The sequence below is a fragment of the Theropithecus gelada genome, chromosome 20 (assembly GCF_003255815.1).
Source record: "Theropithecus gelada isolate Dixy chromosome 20, Tgel_1.0, whole genome shotgun sequence".
NCBI classification, from domain to species: domain Eukaryota; kingdom Metazoa; phylum Chordata; class Mammalia; order Primates; family Cercopithecidae; genus Theropithecus; species Theropithecus gelada.
Window position 1 is genome coordinate 70,332,860 of NC_037688.1, and position 21,578 is coordinate 70,354,437.

General features: G+C 45.0%; 1 protein-coding gene across 1 annotated transcript in view; it reads right to left on the minus strand.

Moving 5' to 3' along the window:
• Positions 1-21,578, minus strand: part of SNX29 (sorting nexin 29) — a 585,133-nt gene that overhangs the window by 200,878 nt on the left and 362,677 nt on the right. The window contains exon 16 of the mRNA XM_025369629.1: positions 16,864-16,980. Within this exon, the coding sequence (XP_025225414.1) occupies positions 16,864-16,980 (117 nt within the window). The remainder of the gene's footprint in view (positions 1-16,863; positions 16,981-21,578) is intronic.

Below are 21,578 nucleotides of genomic sequence, written 5' to 3' on the forward strand. Positions count from 1 at the left end.
GCCAAGCAGTGTTAGTATTATGAAGAAAAATACAGCAGCAGAATGCTATTTTAACCAAGTTTATGATATAAGCTGATATTTTACTCCCTACTTTGGATGATTTAGAGGCATTTACTGTTTAATGTAAACCTCATACAACTCTCTTTGGTGGGCATTCCTAGTCCCACTTCAAGATGAGGATATGGGCCAGGCATAGCAGCTCACACTTGTAATCCCAGCACTATGGGAGGCCGAGGCAGGAGGATCACTTGAGCCCAGGAGTTTGAGACCAGCCTGGGCAATATAGTGAAACCCCATCACTACAAAAATTTAAGAGTTAGCCAAGTGTAGTGGTGCATGCCTGTAATCCCAGCTACTCAGGAGGCTGAGGTCGGAGAACTGCTTGAGCTCACAAGTTGGAGGCTGCAGTGAGCTATGACTGCACCACTGCACTCCAGTCTGGGCAACAGAGCGAGACTGTCTCTTAAAAAAATTAAAAATACAAAGTGTAAAGAAATAAAGGGGAGGACATGAAGACTCTAAAAAGAGACTTATCAGCTCCATCTCCTACTAGTCATGGGGACATGGAGACTTGGGGATGTTACCTATCTTATCTGTGCCTTAGTCTCCTCATCTCTAAAATTGAGACACGAGAACCTACATCACTGCTTGCTACTACATATACAGCTCATGGAATAGGATTTGGTACGTAATAAGTGCCGGTATACCTGTCTGCAGGTAGGAGTGTAAATGACACTCCCATTTATAAGAACTTCATTATCTCATGGAGAAGCCAAAGGATACATCCATGAAACTAGCAATGATAATATTTTGAACAAATCACGTTAATTCATACCACCATTTCCGCTGCCTAACAGGCCCATCTTCCTGATCAACTTCAACTCATCCCTAAAAACCCAAGTTAAACGTCTCCTCTTTAAAACCTTCCAAGACATACCCCAGCAGGTAATTAACCCCACCATTGTGCTATCATTATACTTGATACCTACATAATTCTATTTCTTACTCATTGCTCATTCTTTCATTCAACTACTGTGCGTCAACAGCCTGCCATCTGCCACGCCCTCATCAACCTCCACGGCAAGGATGTTTAGTATGTCTGTGTCCTCCACTGGACGACAAACTTCTTGGGAGAGAAACTGACTGGGTGTAGCTCAACAGAACTAATTAACTAATGAATAAACAAAGAACAACATAAGATTAGATAAAACAAGCGGTCCAGAGGGGAAAAGGATTACAGGAATTTAAAGAACAACGGAAACATACCTACCAAAACGCAGTATTGACAGGGCCACTAGGGGCTTTGTCAAAGAATGAACGAGACCTTGAAGGATGGGGAAGATTTGGAAGAGTGTGAAAAAGGAGGAAGTCGACATATATTCATAACTGAAGAATGCAAAGTCGCAAAACAATCGGAACAGTATAAATGATCCGTTTTGTATTAACAATAGATGTGTGTTGTGCGTGTGTGTGTATATATATGCCTGCCTATATGCAAATGCATAAAAAATACCTGGAAGGGTATATACCAAATGCTTCATAGCAGGATCGCTAGGAGGGAACACTTGTCTTTTGTACTCTATATAGTTTTGCATTATTTATATTCTTTCAGAAATGTATTTTTATATTATTTATGTAACTTAGAAAAAATGTTAAAGCATGTCTTCCAAAAGACAAATGGTGAAAAGGCAGAGCGATGGAAGTAGAAGGAATACGAAGAGCCAATGCTGAGGGACAGGACTCGGTGGAGAAACAGCAGACAGCAAGACATGAGGGCGAAGGCAAAAGTCAGGTCCTGCTTCACCATCTGCCATATTATTTTTAAAGCAAAGCTAAAAAATATCTGCGTTGCACTGCAGCACTGGGGGCAAGAGTTGGCTCCGAGCTTTGCTCTAACAGGACAGGGTGGCGATTCCCACAGGAGGCCCACACACTCAGGCTGGCATAGGCAGTGACACCCTGGACGGGAGAAACGAAAGGAAGCCACTTTCCCAGAACAGAAATAAAAATCTGGCTGGGTGCAGTGGCTCACGCCTGTAATCCCAGCACTTTGGGTGGCTGAGGCAGGATTGCTTGAGCCCAGAAGCTCGAGATCAGTATGGGCAACATAGAAAGACCCTGTCTCTACAAAAAAATTTTAAAAACAACAAAATTAGCCAGGCATGGTGGTATGCACCTATAGTGCCAGCTTCTCTAGAGGCTGAAGTGCAAGGATGGCTGAGCCCAGGAGTTTGAGGCTCAAGTGAGCTATGATTGCACCACTGCACTCCAGCCTGGGTGACAGAGAAAGACCCTGTCTCTATTTAGGAAAGAGGAAAGGAAGGAAAGAGGGAAGGAAGGAACGGAGGAAGGGAGGGAGAAGGGAAGAGAGAGAGAGAGAGAGAGGGAGGGAGGGAGGAAGGAAAGAAGGGTCAGTCTAAAGAAGCTTGAAGTTCTTCCAACTTTATCAAAAGCCTTGGCTGATCCCCAGTGTCTGGCTGGCAACATCAGTTGCATCCCAAACCACAGTCACTGCTTTGGGGTGGACGAGGCCCTCCGTTTTCGAATACCTGGGAGAACACCATTTGAACTCTGATGAACAAAATCACCTTCCTCAGAAATCAGGACCGCAGCTCTGCAGACCTCATGGGCAAGAAAGCCGCATCCCAGGAACACTGGGGTGTAGGTAATAGTAACATGGTGCCCACCCCTCAAGAAGAGGTCATTTCCAGAAGAACAAGTCAACGGGAGCCAATAGTTTGGCTTTTTGCAACTAAACTAGGGATTCCTTTACCAAAACGTATCTATTCCCATCTAATCACATAACGTGCTGGTTGCTCAGAAAAAGAGAAAGCAATGAATCTAGGTACAATCTGCTCTGGTTCCCACAGACCAGCTGGCCAGGGAATCAAACTCCATGAAACACACAGCAAAACAGCATTGACTTTTACTAGGAGATTATATAAATTCATTTTAGGGAGATGGGGAAGCCTCCTAGAACATGCCAGGAGATACCCTTGGTGCTGCTTACTGCCTGACCCAAAGTGTCTATGTGAATGATGGCCCGGGAGACAAGGAAGCAGAGACGTGCCTTCATTTATTTGTTTTGAGACGGAGTTTCACTGTCACCCAGGCTAAAGTACAATGGCGCAATCTCCACTCACTGCAACCTCCACCTCCCAGGTTCAAACAATTATCCTGCCTCACCCTCCCAAGTAACTGGGATTACAGGCACCTGCCATCAAACCTAGCTCATTTTTGTATTCTTAGTAGAGATGTGTTTTTACCATGTTGGCACCAGGCTGATCTCGAACTCCTGACCTCAGGTGATCCGCTCTCCTCGGCCTCCCAAAGTGCTGGGATTACAAGTGTGAGCCACCACACGCAGCCACGTTGTTGTTGTTGTTGTTTTTTGTTTTCTTCTCTTTTCTTTTCTTTTTGAGATGGAGTCTTGCTCTGTCTCTCAGGCTGGAGTGCAATGGCACCATCTTGGCTCACTGCAGCCTCCACATCCCAGGTTCAAGTGATTCTCCTGCTTCAGCCTCCCAAGTAACTGGGATTAAAGCCACATGCTACCATGACCAGTTAATTTTTTATATTTTCAGTAGAGGCGGGGTTTCACCATGTTGACCAGGCTGCTCACAAACTCCTGACCTCAGGTGATCTGCCCACCTCAGCCTCCCAAAGTGCTGGGATTACAGGCATGTCTATTACAGGCTTACAGATACGTAGGCCGCTGTGCCTGGCCTCAAAGAAAGATTTTTTAAAATAAGAAGAAATCTTTCAAAAAATATAAAGAACATCAGATCCAACTTGTGCGGAAGGTATGACTAACCAGAAGTGAACTCTTAATGAAGGTAAAGAAATAAATTAAATTAAGGAATAACTATATTTAGTTTGAAGGTTTATACAACTATTAATATAATCATGTGGTTATTATGTATCCCTGGAAATACTGTGTGTGTTAATTTAGCAGAAATTGAATAAATTAAATTAGTATCTAGATGGATGTGTCATGGCCAGTGAGATTTACAAGGTGGCATTGAGACAGAATGGAAAGCACTGGGAGGACCCACATTTTTAGGATGACAAACATGAAATGGTCAAGGACAGTGTCATCATCTGACCATGTAGAGGAGAGGACCTGGCCTAGACCAGCTTCTAGAGGAGTCCCATGTGGTTGCCCCAGGCACAGGAACCCCTTTTCCATGCTGATGACATCTTATTAAGATATGAACATGTGGCTGGGCACGGTGGCTCACGCCTGTAATCCCAGCACTTTGGGAGGCCAAAGTGGGTGGATCACTTGAGGCCACGAGTTCAAGACCAGCCTGGCCAACCTGGCAAAACCCCACCTCTACTAAAAATACAAAAATTAGCTGGACGTGGTGGTGCACGCCTGTAATCCCAGCTACTCAGGAGGCTGAGGCAGGAGAATTGCTTGAACCTGGGAGGCAGAGATTGTAGTGAGCTGAGATTGCGCCACTGCACTCCAGTCTGAGTAACAGAGCGAGACTCCGTCTCAAAAAAAAAAAAAACAACAAAAAACGAACATGCTAATAACATGCATACCAGGAAGGAGCAAAGCACCGCGGTCTTGAGATTCCTCCCTGTGGGAGAGGTGAGTGGAATCTGGGGCAGTTTCCATAAGAGACAAAGAATGAGATCAGAGGAAGCTTACTTGTATTCAATAAGAGCAGGCCTTCTTGCACCAATAACGAATGTGGGTCATGAGCTCAGGATTTTGATGAATCCAAATCTGAGCACCTGGTTCAGATGAAATTCAAAGAACAAAGAGGCCATTTCAAGAAGGACTGGGTGGTAATTAAAATGAGAACAGGGGGCATGTGAGCCCCAGGAGCATCCTGGTGGTCACTGCCCATCACTTCTCCTGCAGGTGAGGCTGTGAGTGGCAAACTCAAACCACGCGTTCACAAACATATGCTGGAGAAGAGAAGAGAGGACAGGTGGGGCGGAGGGGTCAAAAGCTGCCTTCCGATCCCGGCTTCTACTCCTTCAGGATCCACAGCAGGCAAGACCTCAGCATTCTCCAAGCAGGACCTCTGTCTCCATGCCAAATCCCCATGAAGTGAAGCCAGAGAGACACAAGTCACACGAAATATACTCTGGGCTTTGACCTTTTCAAAGGCAGAGACTGTATTTTCCATATCCACTACATCTCCGTAGTCTGCCTCACACTGGGTAAAGCAGCCACACAAAACACAAGTGACTGACAGGCAACGTAATCCAGTGTGGAAAATGCCTCCCTCGACTCACAGCTGAAGTCGTTACATAGTACCAAGTTTCTAAATCTTGATCATTTTGCACCTTGACAATGCTTTCTGTTTGAATCAACACAGGACCAACTTTAAAGTTAAGCTTGCATACACTGCATCTGCCCACAGACATGAAACTCTGATCTTCAGGGAAGTGTAAAGTTCCACACCTGGATGCCTTGGATAACCAGACTCTATCCACTCAAACCCTAGAGTCCAGACCGTCATGGGTCCCCAGGGGAAACTGACGACCCATGGTGATGAGCAAGCCAGGTAAAGGATGAGAGTTTAACACAGGAGCATCAGAAAAGAAAGATCTGTGAGTTTAATACTTCCAACTCCCCCCAGGTGCAAGAGGTACCTGCATGAACAGCAAGGAGCATGTGATCACTTGGGGTATTTGGCCATGGGAAGGAAAACACAGCTAGGCCCAAAGACAGGCTTTTCTTCTCTGGATCTGAGAGGTTTAAAGTGGGTTCCACAAGCATTTTTCCAAATGATTTTGTGTCAAAGACTAATATTTCTGAGTTAAGCCTCTATGTGAGATATATTTTTAGTAGCCCCTCTTAAATGGCACTTTTAAAAATAATCTCCTTCAAGACGGCAGACGATTAAAACAGGGATGTCCAACCGCTGAGTTAAAAAGCCTCTTATAATTTGGAACACGAAGTTTAACGTTGCCGCGGGGCAGCAGACAATTTGGTACTTGATCATTAGCTATGCGGCAAGCGCCACCCGGCAGAAAAATAGATTTCTTATTAAGCTTCCATACTTAAATAGCATCAGCCCTCAAATGAGATCACTCCCTCCGAAGGTTTTAAAGATACCAAGAAAGTCCCAGGGAGCATTTTATTTTAAAGTGAAACTTATTACAAAACTTGGGATGGGGTTTTTCCATCTCTCTCATCCCTGGATGTGAAATTACTCATCTTTCTCTCCCATCAGCTCAGTCATCTCAGAGGAAACAAGGTGCCCCAGGAAACACAGACGGCTCACAGCGAGGACCCACATGGGGTGTTATCGAGCAGGACGGGAAGGCAGCTTTCTCGATAATCGAACGTGCTAGTGAACAGAGCGTTGCCAGAGATACTCCAGGTGCACACTCAGATGTATACGTCATGTGCTCCCTGAGTGACTACGTGTTCCAGGCTCTGAGGGTAGGAAAATGAGGACAACAGTCTCTGTCTCAGGGAAGCTCCTGGTCCACAGGGGAAAATGGAAAAGTCAACACCAAGTGGTACTGCAGAGTGGCAAGCGCCACAGCACAAAATGCTCCAGAAACACTCATCAGGGGCCAGCCATACAGTGGAAGGCAGGCAATGGCCCACTCCACAGGGACCCTCACAAAACACACAAGACTTGGATGATGAAGGGGAGATGGAAAGGCTTTGTAGTTTTTCAGGCAATTGCAATGAATAGCAATTATCATGGCAAAATACAGCAATGTAAATGTTTATTAAACTGGAGACAATGGGAGAGCAGAAGGGAAGGGAGAGGGAGAGAGTTGCAAACACAGAGATAGAGAGATCAGGCGGGGGGAGAGACAGAGGAAATGAGAGATAGAGAGAGAGAGAGAGACAAATACAAAGAAGCAGAGAGAGAAACAAAAGGAGAGAAAGGGAGTGAGAGAAAGGCAGACACAAAAGAACAACAAAAAGAGAAGTACAAAGAGACCAAAGAAGAAACAAAGATACAAAAACAGGAGGAGAAACAGAGACAGTGGGAGAAAATGCAGAAGGTAAGAGACAGCCCAGGTGGCAGAGACCCAAAGTGCCTGGGAAAGGCAGTGCTGTTCAGATCAAACCCTGACCAGGCTGGTGAGTGGGTGGGAGGCCAGCTGGACCTGGGACTCAACACAGGCAGGCCCACTGCACCCCAGAGCCACGCTATGTCACCTCCTCTCCTCCAGGCCCTGCAGACTCCATGCCAGGGCAGGCTCATGAGATAAGGCAGGCTCTGATGAGCTCCCCGCTAGCTAGTACATCAATAAAAAACATGACACTCAATGGCGCTACCTTTCCCAAATGCACTCTTTGGAAAATAGTTCCATGACCATCTTCTAAGAGAAGATGCTCCTCAGGGAAATAATTCTGCGAAATAATGACTGCAATAGTGTTCCTTGGGGAAATAATTTTGGGAAATGCTACTATACCTAGCCCATCCCTTTTGGAGAGTCATGGAGCACCCTGGTGTGTGACCCTTGAGGGAAATCGCACAGTGTAGAAGACCATCAAACTATCTTTAATCCAACATTTTTCAGGCTTATTGCATCACAGAACCCCAGTTCCTTTTTAAAAAATACATGAAGCAACTATGCAAACCCCCCACTCAATCACTGTTCTGCTTTCGGGAAACTCTGCCTTCTCTAGATTACAAGTTTCCAAAGAGCCTTTTTTTTTTTTTTTTTTTTTTTGAGGTGGAGTCTTGCTCTGTCACCCAGGCTAGAGCGTGTAGCAGCGTGATCTCGGCTCAATGCAACCTCTACTGTCCGGGTTCAAGGGTGATTCTCCTGCCTCAGCCTCCCGAGTAGCTGTGAGTACAGGCACACACCACCATGCATGGCTAATTTTTGTATTTTTAGTAGAGACGGGGTTTCACCATGTTGGCTAGGCCAGTCTCGAACTCCTGACCTCAAGTGATCCACCTGCCTCGGCCTCCCACAGTGCTGGGATTACAGGTGTGAGACACCATACCTGGCCTCTGAAGAGCCTTTCTGACATAAACACCATGTCATGAGTATGCTAAACACACACACACACACACACACACACATACACACGCGCGCGCGCGCGCGTAACTCCTGATGCATGAAGTGAGAAGGAGAGATAAGAAAGGGAGAGATTCACTTTGCAGATCAAGAATGGGCATGTTTGAGAGCTTCACCACAGAAGCATCTGAATGTTTAAACCCATCCAGAGTGCTGTGCCTGGAGCACAACAGACACCAAATTTTGCTTGAAATTGGAAAACATAAAATAAAAGAGTGAGCAGTGTGGTGGTATGGAACAACAGAGTCCTGGGTTTACATTCAGGTGCTGCCAAGAAGCTGTGTGCCTTTGGGTGAGCCACAAAACCTCTCTGTACCTCATTTGCTCAGCTGAAAAATGAGCCTAACCAGAAAATTATAAGGACTGTCTAGAGGGTGCAAGGAAAAAAAATGCACAACAAACACACAGCAAAACTCTACCAAAGGGTTGTACAGACAAGGGAGGGGACGAGTGAGAGAGTGGGGGTCGGGGGAAGGAGCCAACAGCATGGATGCTTGGAGTCAGGGCAGTGGTTCCACAGGCAGTAAGTCATACCAAGCCAGACCATCTTTTCTGCTTAAGTGGAGATGATCAGAAACGGGACTAGGGACAGAGAAACAGAGCCTTGCCAAAGAGGCTGAAAAAAAGAGGAATCCAATGTCCATTATATAAAGTGAGCTCATGTTTGCATCCGCCACGGGAACAAATTGCGTTTAATGAGTGGCTTCACCTTTAGCTTTCACCGCACTGTGCCTTTAATTGACCTCTACAACTTGCAGTCTTACAAGGTTCTATTTCCCTGTCTCCATTTATTATTCAAACTAGGAGCTGTTCTCCCAGACTGTAATCAAATCCTGCTAAAAGGTAAAAATCTCCAGCATTCATTCACATCTTATACCAAAGGGGAAAAACATAATAAGAGTCCTAAAAATACTCACAGTAAAAAAAAAAAAAAGAGAGACAAATTCAATCCTTAATCCCAAACTCCTTTTCCTTAAAAATAAGTGTCTTAGCTTAAAAGGATACACAGGCCAAGTTTGGTGGGTCACGCCTGTAATCCCAGCAGTTTGGGAGGCCAAAGCAGGAGAAACACTTGATGCCAGGTGTTCAATACCAACCTGGACAATGTAGTGAGATCCTGCCTCTAAAAAAAAATAATAATAATAAAATAAAATAATTAGCCAGGCTTGGTGGCACACACCTGTAGTCCTAGCTACTCCAGAGACTGAGGCAGGAGGACTGCTTGAGTCCAGGAGTTTGAGGTTACAGTGAGCTATGATGGTGCCACTGCACTCCAGCCTGGGCAAGAGAGCAAGACCCTGTCTCTAAAAAAAGTAAAGTATATATAGTGATACAAGTTAAGCATTCCTAATCCTAAAATCTGAAATCCAAAATGTTCCAATGAGCATTTGAGCATCCTATTGGCACCCAAAGAATTTTAGATTTTGGAGCACCTCAGATTTCAGACTTTTGGATTAGGGATGCTCAACCCACAAGTGTAATGCAAATATTCCAAAATGCAAAGAAATCTGAAACACTTGTGGTCCCAAACATTTCAGAAGAGAGCTACTCAACCTGTATCAGAAAAAGATACCACTGAAAGGACACTAACCCTGCTCGTCTCTGTTTTCTGAATTCTCATTTGGTCTATGCGCTCAGCCTCTCTGTATGAAAATGAAATCATCATGTAGCAAACATTTACTGAGCACCTACTACATGCTGGGCATGGTGCTAGGCACGGGGGATCGGAGTCGGAAATGGGTCATGAGGGCCAGCACAGAGAGCACTGTTTCACTGGCAGAACCTCACAGAACCTCGCGCTACGGTCAGCAACATGTTTATTCCCAGCACACAGAAGAGGAGATTTGGGTTTCCACCTAAAGCAGACAGTCCTGACCCTGAGTCACTCGAACACCCTGGGGTCTGGGAGGAAGCCATGATAATGCAGTGTGGTCAGGGATCCAGGCCCCATGGAAAGGAAGAGAGAAGTGGCTGAGATTCCCATAATACATGTCTCTCACAGTGAAAAGCCAGAAAAAAAAAAAGCAAAAGACAACTCCAGGAGGAAAATTGAGCTGGAAACGGCCTTCTTCCTTCTGCCCTGGCTGTCTGACTCTGGGGAGATAACCAAAGCAGGCCTGAGGCAATAATGGGGTATCCCCTGGGGACCCCGGTCCAAACGGCGAGCTCTTCTGACAGCCTTCAGGCCCTTAATGACCGTTTTACTTGCTCCTTGCTTCTGGCCATCACAGCCTGCCGGAGGAAAGGATCTGATGCCATGAGAACTGCTTCTGTGTAAATGACTGTCTCTGTCCTGAAGGGCATCAGACTTAGGCAAAAGGAGCATAGCACAGAGGAGAGGTGGGCTGGCATGGCCTGGGGGCCTAGTGGTGACATTCATTCATTCATTCACTCATTCACTCAATGAGTCGACTCACATTTACTGAACACCTACCGTGTGAATCACTGAAACCCAAAGGGAGCAGAAAGAAACCAAAACTTGCCTTTGTGGACGCAGAAGAGACAACACTGATCAGTGATAAATCAATGTAACATTACATTAAGACAGGAAGGGAGAGACACATGTCGGCATCATAGTCGACATGGAAAATCTGACCTTGTCAGGGCATCAGGGAGGGTTCCTGAGGAAGCATGGAGCTGATATGCAGCTCTGGCACTGAGCAGTGTTCCAGGCGAGGGAACGCCAGGAGCGAAGGCCCTGAGTGGGAGGCAGCGCAGGGCAGGAGGTCCAGCACCCTGGGGGAGCATGAGGAGACATTGGTGGGGCGGGGTGGGGCAGGGATGCAGCGACCAAAATCCTTCTGCAACTCAGTTGTCAAACTCATAAAAGAGGAAAATACTTCGTTTGTATGCCCAACACATTGTTGGAATTACATCGTGATCTCCGAAAGGATTATGGGCCTCAAAAGCGATATTCCTGCAGCAGGTGGAGGAGGCTGGGAGGAGGTGCTCATCCTTTCCAAAGCCCCGAGAGTCCTGCAGGGCAAGATCTCCGGGTTTTCACCCAGTCTAACTGAGCCCTGTGGACTGCCAGCCAGCCTTCCAGTGTAAAGGCAGGATTTCATCTACAGTGAGGATTTCCACCCAGGATGCTAGCCCAACATTACTGTAAAAACAAAAACGGGAAACCATGCAACATCCAACAGCAGCCTGGGGAAATCCATTATGGTTTTCCCCAGAGAACAAGACACAGTTCTTAAAATGAACGACAGTTCTACTCGTGAAGTAAAATTAAAAGATCTTTAAAGCATACTGTTAAATGAGGAAAGGTAGGACACAGAAGAATGCATTCAGCAGGCTACTCATTATTAACATGTATAGGCACGTGAAAACAGCATGCTGAGGCGTCACTCATATCTGCAAAGAGAAACCCAAGACTGGTAACAGTTACTGCTTCTGGGTAGGAAAATCAGGGGGTCAGAGACAGGAAGAGATTTATTTTACCCTTTTTACTACTTAACTTTTTAGCATGGGGATGCCAAGGTCTGTCATGAATCCAAAAATTTTGATACTTTCCAACTGTTAAAAGCAAAAATATTACCATTAGTATATCCTATTGTACAATATGAAAAAAAGTTTAAGAAAAAAATAAATTTAAAAAAAAAATTTTAATTTTTTAAGTCAGATCCAGAACTGCCACTTCTCAGTGTGGGATGTTGGGAGAGTTACATCATTTCTGAGTCTCAGCTTTGTCTTCTGCAAAATGGGCATCATAATAGTAATTACTATGAGGCCACGTGAGGATTAAATGAATTACTAACATTCAAGAGGGAAGCCAAATTTTTGGCTGATAGCAATTAATAAATATTAGCTATTAATATCAGCAGTTATTCATTTGTACTGGTTAATTGGGCATCTTTATTATTCACAATGAGAATGATACACTGATGTTGCTCTCCAAAAATTTATCTGCAGTGACAACAGTCACCTACCATTTACTACCTGACACTCACAGGGTCAAACTGAACCTGTCCTAAGAAATGGGACCACTGCCTGGTTCCTGGTTGCCCACTGAGCCCCTCTCTTGCAAGGCTAGCCTTGGAGTAGTCTGGGACCCTTGGTGTTGGGCAGGGACAAGGGAGAGGCTGGCCCACCTTCAAGACCTACCCCACTCACACGGGGAGACAGGTCAGGGCCAGGCCTCCATCCCCACATCCCACTGTCCTTTCTCAGAGGAGGCAGATCAGATGTTGCCCAAGTCTCTAATGTGCAACACGGGTGGCAGGGCCACTGCAGGGATGCTGGAACCTCGGCTGGGGGAAATGGGTAACACAAGGGGCTCCCTCTCCCATACCTGTTCCTGCAATTCTCTAGAGCTGGTATAGCTTGAAGAAAATGGGCTTTGAAATTAAACCTGAGTCTGAATCCAGGCTCTATTACATACACACTCACAGAATTACTGGAGCCTTCTCTGAACCTCAGTAAACCTGCAAAATGGAGATGATATCACCTCCCTGAAAGGGTTCTTAGCATACAACTGGTCCTTCCTAAATATGCTTCCCCTTAAGGAAACTCCTAACTACCTAAGTAAAGAAATCCACAAAAACATGTACAAAGTCTTGGAGTGTCAGGAATTAGGGAAGCAAACTCAGTCAGGGACTGCACTATTAGGCTTTCAATATGGTGGGGGGTGGGGGGATGGGGATTACATTTGCACACTTGCCTCACTGAAACAAATGGGGTCTGGTGTGAACTGGCACCTCAAATAGTGCTTTCCTAGACCAACATTTATGAGCCTCCTGATGGAAACACACACCACCACCTGTGACACCACTGTGGCAAAAAAACCAAACCTGAAGCTCGTCAAGCCTCCAGAGTGAACGACCAATTTAAAGGAAAGGTAAGGGATAGAGGAATATGACAAACATCACCATAGCATTACAATTAGCAAAATCCTACCTGGGAAAACCTATAGTTCAAGGATCCAAGTATCTTCCACAATAACGACAAAAAAGACAAGGGAAAAAAAAGAGACATAGCAGTGGAATCTACAAATTAAAAGAGCCTGAAGAGGGGCACCAACCAACTGCACTATATGAACTTTATCAGGACCCTGATCAACACAAAGACATGGAAAACTCTTTTAAGCTAACTGGAGAATACTGAACACTGACTGGGTATTTCATAATATCATGAAATTACTGTTAAAAATAGGTGTGAGGCAAGGTGCAGTGGCTCACACCTGTGATCCCAGCACTTCAGGAGGCTGAGGTGGGCAGATCACTTGAGGTCAGGAGTTCGAGACCAGCCTGACCAAAATGGTGAAACTCCGTCTCTAATAAAAATACAAAAATTAGCCAGGCATGATAGTGGGCACCTGTAATCCCAGCTACTCCGGAGGCTGAGGCATGAGAATTGCTTGAACCTGGGAGGCAGAGGTTGCACTGAGCTGAGGTCGTACCACTGCACTCCAGCCTGGACAACAGAGCACAATTCAGTCTCAAAAAAATAAATAAATGAAATAAAAATAGGTGTGATAATGGTATTGTGAATACATTTTAGCAGTAAATATTGAGTATTTATGAATGAAAGTGTAAGATGGGTTGGATATACATCCAAATAATCTGAGTTGAGAAGTAATGAGCAGAGTATGAGCAAAGCGAGAATGACCTTGAGTTGATTATTACTGAGGCTGAGTGACAGGGACATGGGTTTTTGTTACATAATTCCCTGTGCTTTTACATATGTTTTAAATTTTCTACTTTTATTTAAAGTGAAAGATTAAGTCATAGGCTAGGAGGGGATATGTAAAATACATGTAACTGCAAAGGAGATACAAAAACAGTGAGAAAGCAAGAAAGTCAAATACTGTGCAGTAGAAAAATGGACAAAGGCTGTGAGAAGTCAGATGTGGAACCCAGAATGGAGAACAGGCAAATGAAAAGATGGGCAACCTCATCTGTGGTCAGGGAAACACAAGTTAAAGCCATCTCATGCAAAAAGGCATTGGTAGGTACGAGTGGGAAAACACGAACCGTCTTCCTTCTGCTGTCACACCGCAACCATCAACAAAGACGAAGCATGTGGGGGTTTCTCCCTACCAGCAAACAATCAGTTCTGCAGCGGATACCAGCTAGGCATCCTCTGATTCAATTCTGACACATCTACCCAGAGGTACCATCAGATCCCACAGGGTGAGGCTCAGTCCCACAAGACCGCTCCTCACTTCTGATGTCAACCACAAGCCCCAGGTTGTTTGACTTGTGCTTCTGACTCACTAGCGATAAAATGCGGATCTCACCATCCCCTTCTTGGGGTCCATTAATTTGCTAGAGCAGCTCACAGAACTCAGAGAAACACAGTTTCTAGTTTATTATAAAGGATATTACGAAGGATACAGTGAAGACATGCATAGGCCAAGGTATGGGAAGCGGTGTGGAGCTTCCATGCTCTCCCCGTGTATCAACCTCCAGGAACCTCCACCTGTTTAGCTACCTGGAAGCTCCCTGAATCTCGTCTTCCTGGGCCTTTTATGGAGACATCACTGGATAATCAAGATTAGCAACGTGATTGGATAAAAAGGGTAGGGTCTAAGACTAACAGACTGAGTGGGGAGACCCTGCAGCGCCTGTCTGTCCAGATCCTTCCTGGCTTCTCTGTGCAGTACTCTTTCCTCCCGGGGGTGGGGCTGGACCCCTTCTGAAATGGGGGTCTTGCGACCTACAAACAGACAATGTGGGTCAATTTCTTTACAGAAAGCAGGGGAAGAGTAGAGTCTTGCCTTGGGTAGGAAAAGGAAGAGGTGAAAAGAGGGCAGGAGAAGGTCAGAGAGATTCTGTTTTCTGAGGCCTTCTTCTGAGGCCTAAAGTGCCTCCAACCTTACAACAAGGGCTGTAGGAGTTATGGGCCAGAACAGCAGATGAAAACACAAATATGTAAAATATCACAGCAGGGATGTAACAGTGTCAGCAGGAACTTTTGCCCACAAACAGAGGGATAATAAATAGGTTCTTTTACTTTATAAAATGGTGAATCTCAGTAAAGGTTAAGATGCCATACACTAAAACTCTGCAATTTCATACTTAGGTACTGACCTTAAAGAAAGGTTTGTGTAATGGACCCAGGAAGTGATAACAGATGGCTGCTAATATCACAAAAAGGTAGCAAACATATGCATCTCCCGACAGAAAGCACCGCCCAACAACAGAGTCATATCATCAGCAAAATTAAACCTGAATCCAAGCCTCTGATGGAAGGAAATACAGGAAATGAAGCAGCATATCGAATCGCACTACAGAGATACCAGCAGCAAAACTGAGGTGGTGTAAACCTCTGTAAGGCAAATCCAGTGTCTTCAGTAAACAAATTACGAGAGAGAAGGGGAGAGAGAGAGATGAGAGAAGACTCTGCTGAAGAAAAGAAACCTAAGACAGTAGTGGATTCATAGGAAAACAAAGTAGAATCGTCGCCAAGGGCTGGGAGAATGGGGAGCAGGGACTGAGTGTTTAACGGGGACAGTTTCAGTCGGGGAAGATGGAACAGTTCTGGAGAGGGGTGGTAGCGATGGCCTCACACTGTGTGAACATACTTAATGCCACTCAACTGTACACTTAATGATGGTTAAAATGGTAAAAGTTATGTTAGGTATATTTTACCCTAATTCTTAAAATTTAAAGGAAAAGCAACATAGACACATATTAACCAATCACAATGCATGGATCTCACGTGGATCCTGAATCAAAAAAGCTATTCAAAGGTATGAGGCAATTGGAAATTTGAACACTGACTGTGATGACATAAAGGGATTACTGGTAATGGGGGTGATAAGGATATTGTATTTATTTTTTTCGTATTTTTAGAGATAAACACAAAGATGTCTGTACATGAAATAATACCCAGAATTTGATTGAAATGATATAGAAGGAGGAAACGGACGTAGATAACCTGAAACACAATTGGCCATGACAGATAACTGTCCACCCTGACAAAGGAGATACAAGTGTGCATGACACAGCCTGCCTAAATGTGGGCATTTTACATAATAAAGAAGTTGTAAAATGAGGAAGCTATTATATGTCTGCACAAAAGGACAAGTGTTAGATGCTCACAGCGTTGTGGTTCGTAATAGCAAAATAGTGCAGACATCCTAAATGTTTACAAAGACACAACTGAACCAAAAATATTGTGGTATTTCATTCAACAGAGAACTACAGAGCCAAGCAAGCAAGTGATCTAGATCAGCGGATCTCAACCAGGGGTGATTCCACCAGGTTCTGAAATCCGGAGGACATTTGACGATATCTGGAGACATCTGTGGTTGTCAAAACCTGGCGAGGTGAAGCCACTGGCCTCTAGTAGGTGGAACCCAGGGATGCTGCTAAACATCCCATAATGCTGAGAACAACCCCAACAATAAAGAATTACATGATCCAAAATATCAGCAGTGCTGTGGTTGAAAAGCCTTGTACCTGATGTATGTGGATTACTCCTCAAACCACAATATTGAATTAAAAACAAATAAGCAAAGACAAGTGGCAAACAGATACATACAAAAGTAATGTCATGGAGGTAAAAGTTAAGAACACAAAACCAAGAGTGTTTACTGCTCATGGAAATTTATCCATGCAGGGAAGTATGGAAACATGGGTGGGGGAACTATATGCCAATTTTAACTATAGATGACTAGAAAGAGAAGCATGAAATGTTGCTTCAACAGAACTTGTAACATTTTACTTATTCTACCCCATCCCCATAAAAAATAAATAGCAAATGTGGCAGAGGTGAATGTGGGCAAATCTGGCCGGTGGATACATGGTTGCTTGCTCTGTTAGTCTCTAAGCTTTTCTCCCGGGCTGTGGGCAGCAGAAGCTGGACGGACACAAAGGTTGGGGGAACACTCACCGGTCCCCGGAGATCGATGAGCTCCTGCCTCATCTGGGACACGAGGGCTTCCTTGGCCACCAGGGCCCTGTGCAGGCGCTCGTTGAACTCAATCAGCTCACCATGCATCTCTGCCACCTGGAACACAAGCACCGAAAGGTGGGACTTAGAGGCGGACATTCCCCAGGGACGGATCCCGCCTTCTCTGGACTCTCCTTCCTGACACCTGTCAGCAAAACATCCGTAGGCTATTGGGGCTGGAGTCAATGACACCGCTTACCTGTGAACCATGCAATCCACCTGTAAGCTCAATGTGTTTTGACCTGCTTCACACTGACGCTTCAGAGTTAACAGTGTGTAGTTATGGTCCAAATAAGATAGTATCAGATCATGTTTGGACCTTGGGCTTTTTTTTTCTCTTTTTTTTTTTCTTTTTCTTTTAAGTAAGGTCTTGCTCTGTCACCCAGGCTGGAGTACAGTGACACGATCTCAGCTCACTGCAACCTCTGCCTCCCAGGTTCATGCAATTCTCCTGCCTCAGCCTCCCAAGAGCTGGGATTACAGGCATGTACCACCACGCCCTGTATTTTTAGTAGAGACAGGGTTTCACCATGTTGGCCAGGCTGGTCTTGAACTCCTGACCTCAAGTGATCCACCCGCCTCGGCCTCCCAAAGTGCTGGGATTACAGGCGTGAGCCACCACACCCAGCCTGATTCTTAATAAATGAATGCTGTTCTATCTAGCAAAGGCTTTCTTCCGCAGTTGACTTATACTTGTCAAGAATTTTGCTAACGGCACGAGAATAACTGACCATTTGGTTTATCAGGTCCTTGGCTCAGAAAATCAAGAAAACAGAACCAGAGCTTTATCAAAGATAGTGACAACAATGGTGACAGATGAAATCACAGCAGTGCAGCTACCCTGAAGTCACTGTTTGTTCCCTGTCAGGCTAAATCCTCCCAGAGCACTCTTTGCAGCTTCATCACACTGTCTCTCTGAGGTGGATGTTATTATTCCCACCTTACAAAAAAAGAAACGGTGTCTCAGGAATATAGGGAGCTCGCCCAACGCCAAACATCTAACAAGAAACTGACGCCGGAGCCCTGGCTATACACTGCGGTCCTACCAATCCACTCTGCCCACAAGCAACCCATCTGGGCCTGCTGTGAGCTGCTAAATTTTTCCAAATTGAGTTATTCGATATTCTCAGCTGATCCCCAATAAATAAAACTGGAGGTGGCTATAGACAGTCTATAGTTAAGGTACAGACTATTCAACTATAATTTACTTAAGCATTTTAGAGAAATGTGAGACGTAATCCTGCTATACCCTCCAAGAACCCTGAAGGAAGAATCTTGCAAGCATGTTTTAAGAGAAATCCCCAGAATGCCAGGTCAGGCAGATCCTTACCTAGGCCCTTAGCTCCCTGCCCTTCCCAGGAGATCACCCCTCCAATGCCCCAGGCCTCACCTATGCACTAACTACACTGTATGCAGTGTAAAAACAATACCAGGCCATTTGCAATAAGTACTTTACATGAGCTATACAAGACACTGTCAGAATAAAGGAGGGACACAGGGAAAAGCTTTGTGAAAAAACAGGGGTCACTAATGTGTGTCTTATCTCAGGAGGAATAAAAGGGAGCCCTCCTTTTTTGTTGTTGTTGTTGTATGAAGGGTAAGTCACAGAAGAAAATCCTCCAAGATATGAATGATAGCCAAAGGGGTATGTGGGGTATGTTTCCTTCTCATTCTTTCTACTTTTCCTTATTTGAGCTCTCATTCATCAGTGAGAGAAGCCACGTAGACCCTTTATAAAGAATTAAAATTCTTCATCTGAAATACAAGGGAGCCATTGTGCAATCAACATGAAATATATCAGGCTTCCATTAACTTGCTCTGTGAGTTCCCCTCCAAAGGTACCCCCTTCTGTCCCTGAGGTACAGAGGCTTTCAAACCAGTGTGAAATAGTAGGTGAAAATAACACAAAAGACACTGCAAGAACCATGCAATTAACAAAGGCAGAATAAGTCACTGAACCTTTCTGACAGATTTTTTCTTTGTACAGATGTAAAATTAATATGCCTTTGTTGCCTTATTCCTTTTGGATAAGAAAAGCTTGAGTCGATCGTCTTTTGGCCTTTAACAAACAAATACAGTATTGCTAATAATGCCTGTGTGCCCCCCACACACAGAAATCATATAAACCCTCCACGAGCTTCCTCCGGGCTGTGAATCCATTCACCACGCAGCAAGCTGGAAATCCACAGCTGCTGATATTACTGCTAAATACCTGCCAATGTGCCCCCACAAAATGTAAGCCTTAAATAAATGCCACTGCCATTTCCAAAGCAAAGCAGGGTTTTATGTTTTGTTTCTGTTTTGTTTTGCAGTGGGAGCCAGAGTGTTACTGCTATTTTCCATAAATGCAGAAAACATTGAAACATCCCAGCTCCAAGTGGTGTTTACCGTAAGCTGTCAAAACCCTGGTTCTCTTTTGCAGCCAGAAGAGCAGAACTTGACCACATCAGGCAAATCTTTCATTTCACTGGGGAATGAAAAGGAAAAATCCGATGCAATTTAAGAGACAAAAGTTGATAAAAATAATTTCCAGAAACCATTAAAACTACAATGTTCATTGTTACTAAGCTAAGCTCTGAAACTCTGAGTTTTTATATTACATATCCCTACCTACAGCCATTGGTATAAACAGCTTTCATCTTACGTAAACCATACTGAGCTTACTGTTCCTCAAATAACTATTTCCAAACTCCAGTATAACTAGAAATAAATTCAGGACTCAGAAAGAGCCTCAGAAGAGAGAATGTGAAATCACAAATAGTTCCTGTTATCACAAAAATAAAAGTAGGCTGCACAACCACTGCCTCTTGAAATTTTTATTAGGCTCTGAGGGCACTTATGGGTTCTCATCTGACCTTCTTATTTTTCAACAGCCACAGAAAATAGGACAGAGAGAGAACAGGTGCCCTCCAATCCATTCTCCTCCAAGCAGGCACAATGATCTCCCCAAAGTAACATCTAATATTGTCATCTGCTGTTTAATACTTTCAGTGCTTCCACAGCTCTAAGAGTAAAATCCAAACTCCTTCAAGATGCAGCCCCAGCCTTTCTCTCCAATCCCCTTTCTCCCTCTGGGGGTCTCACTAACTCACTCAGCCCTCACAGGCCTTCTCTGCTCCATAAACCTGCTGAGTTCTAGGAGGTCACCCTGCAGACAAGGAAGAGAAAGGTATGACCAGTGGAGGAAACTACAGGTGCAAATGCTGGCACCAGAGGCTGGCAGGCAGGAGGCGGAGAGAGGTGGTGCAGGCGTCAGGCCTTGGTGCAAGATGGGCCCGGGCTAGATCAGTTACTGACTGTGTGTGTGTTCTCGTGTGAGCCTGTGGCTGTGCGTCTGTGAAATGGGCATTAAAAGCCACACCCATTTCACCAGGCCACTGTGAGGATGGCAGGAGATGCCGCACTTAGCAGGCTTGGCAGCAAATCTGGGGCAGGATAAGTTCCCAGTAGATGAGAGCTGGTTTTATGTCATGGGTGATCACGACAGGAGACATGGAAGAAGTGGCAGACAAGCAGTTCTCCAGGGGCCAGGTGGAGAAAGGCCATGACGTGCCACACCGAGGAGCTAGAAATGCTGTGGGGAGCACTCAGTGTGCCCTGAAGCAAGAGCACCACAGAGCTGCTAACCATCTTCCAGGCACGGTGCTGGGATCTTAGGGAGGAGGAAGGAGAGCCACACAGTTCACATCCTTTGACATCTGGTAAATTATGATAGAGTGACTCGGAAAGAAGACAGTGTGTGAGGGAAGGCCCACCCCTCCAAGAGTTAACATTCAGGAATCACTTTTCTAATGAGCCTTGGTACATGCCAGGCAGCCTCCCAAGCCATATCCAACGCCTATATCCCCACCGGGCACTGTGTCCTGACATCACCAGTTTGAGAGTCTGATGTGCTTCCTTCTACCCTTAGTTGTATTTCATAAAAATTAATCAATCTGCAGATAGCTAAGGAGGAGATGCCATTTGACAACACTATGACAGTGACAAGTCAAAAGCAAATGCCAGGTGGAGATACACTGACCAGGGCTGACACAGCCCCAAACCCAGCCCAGCACGGGACAGAGGACCAGGAATGAAGCCTTCATCCTCCAAGAGGCCCAAGGACACCATCTGGCCAGTAGAAGTTGTGGTTCTGAACTTGTGCTTGGAAGGTGCACAACTTATCAGTTAATGAGATGCAAAGACTTTGCGTCACCATCTGGGTTTCATCTTTTGGGCTGGAGAGAAGGTAGAAGATTCAAGAAGTTTAGGTAACTTGCCTATTTGGCAATGTATATCAAATTTTTTAAATCACTCACCTTTGATTTGACAAATCATGGCTGGGCAGAAATCTTGCCTCTCTACTTGCAAGTGAGCTCAAAATACAAGCTTAGCTCCAAATGGCTACGATCCACCTAAATGCCCATCAAAGGGGACTGGTTAAGTATCTCAGGATTCCACTACTCCCCTGCCCGCTGTTCCCTTGGCAGACAGCACTAATCAATCACTGCGCCCGTTCCTCAAGAAGATACCTAGGCAGTCATAACTGATCAATCAGTGTGTTGACCAGCAAGATGATGCCTATTTGGTAACCCTGGTCTAAAAGATGGGGGAAAGCATCACCAAGAAGGTGACATTTGAGTTGGGCTTTGGAAAATGATGCCTTTGGGGCTTTA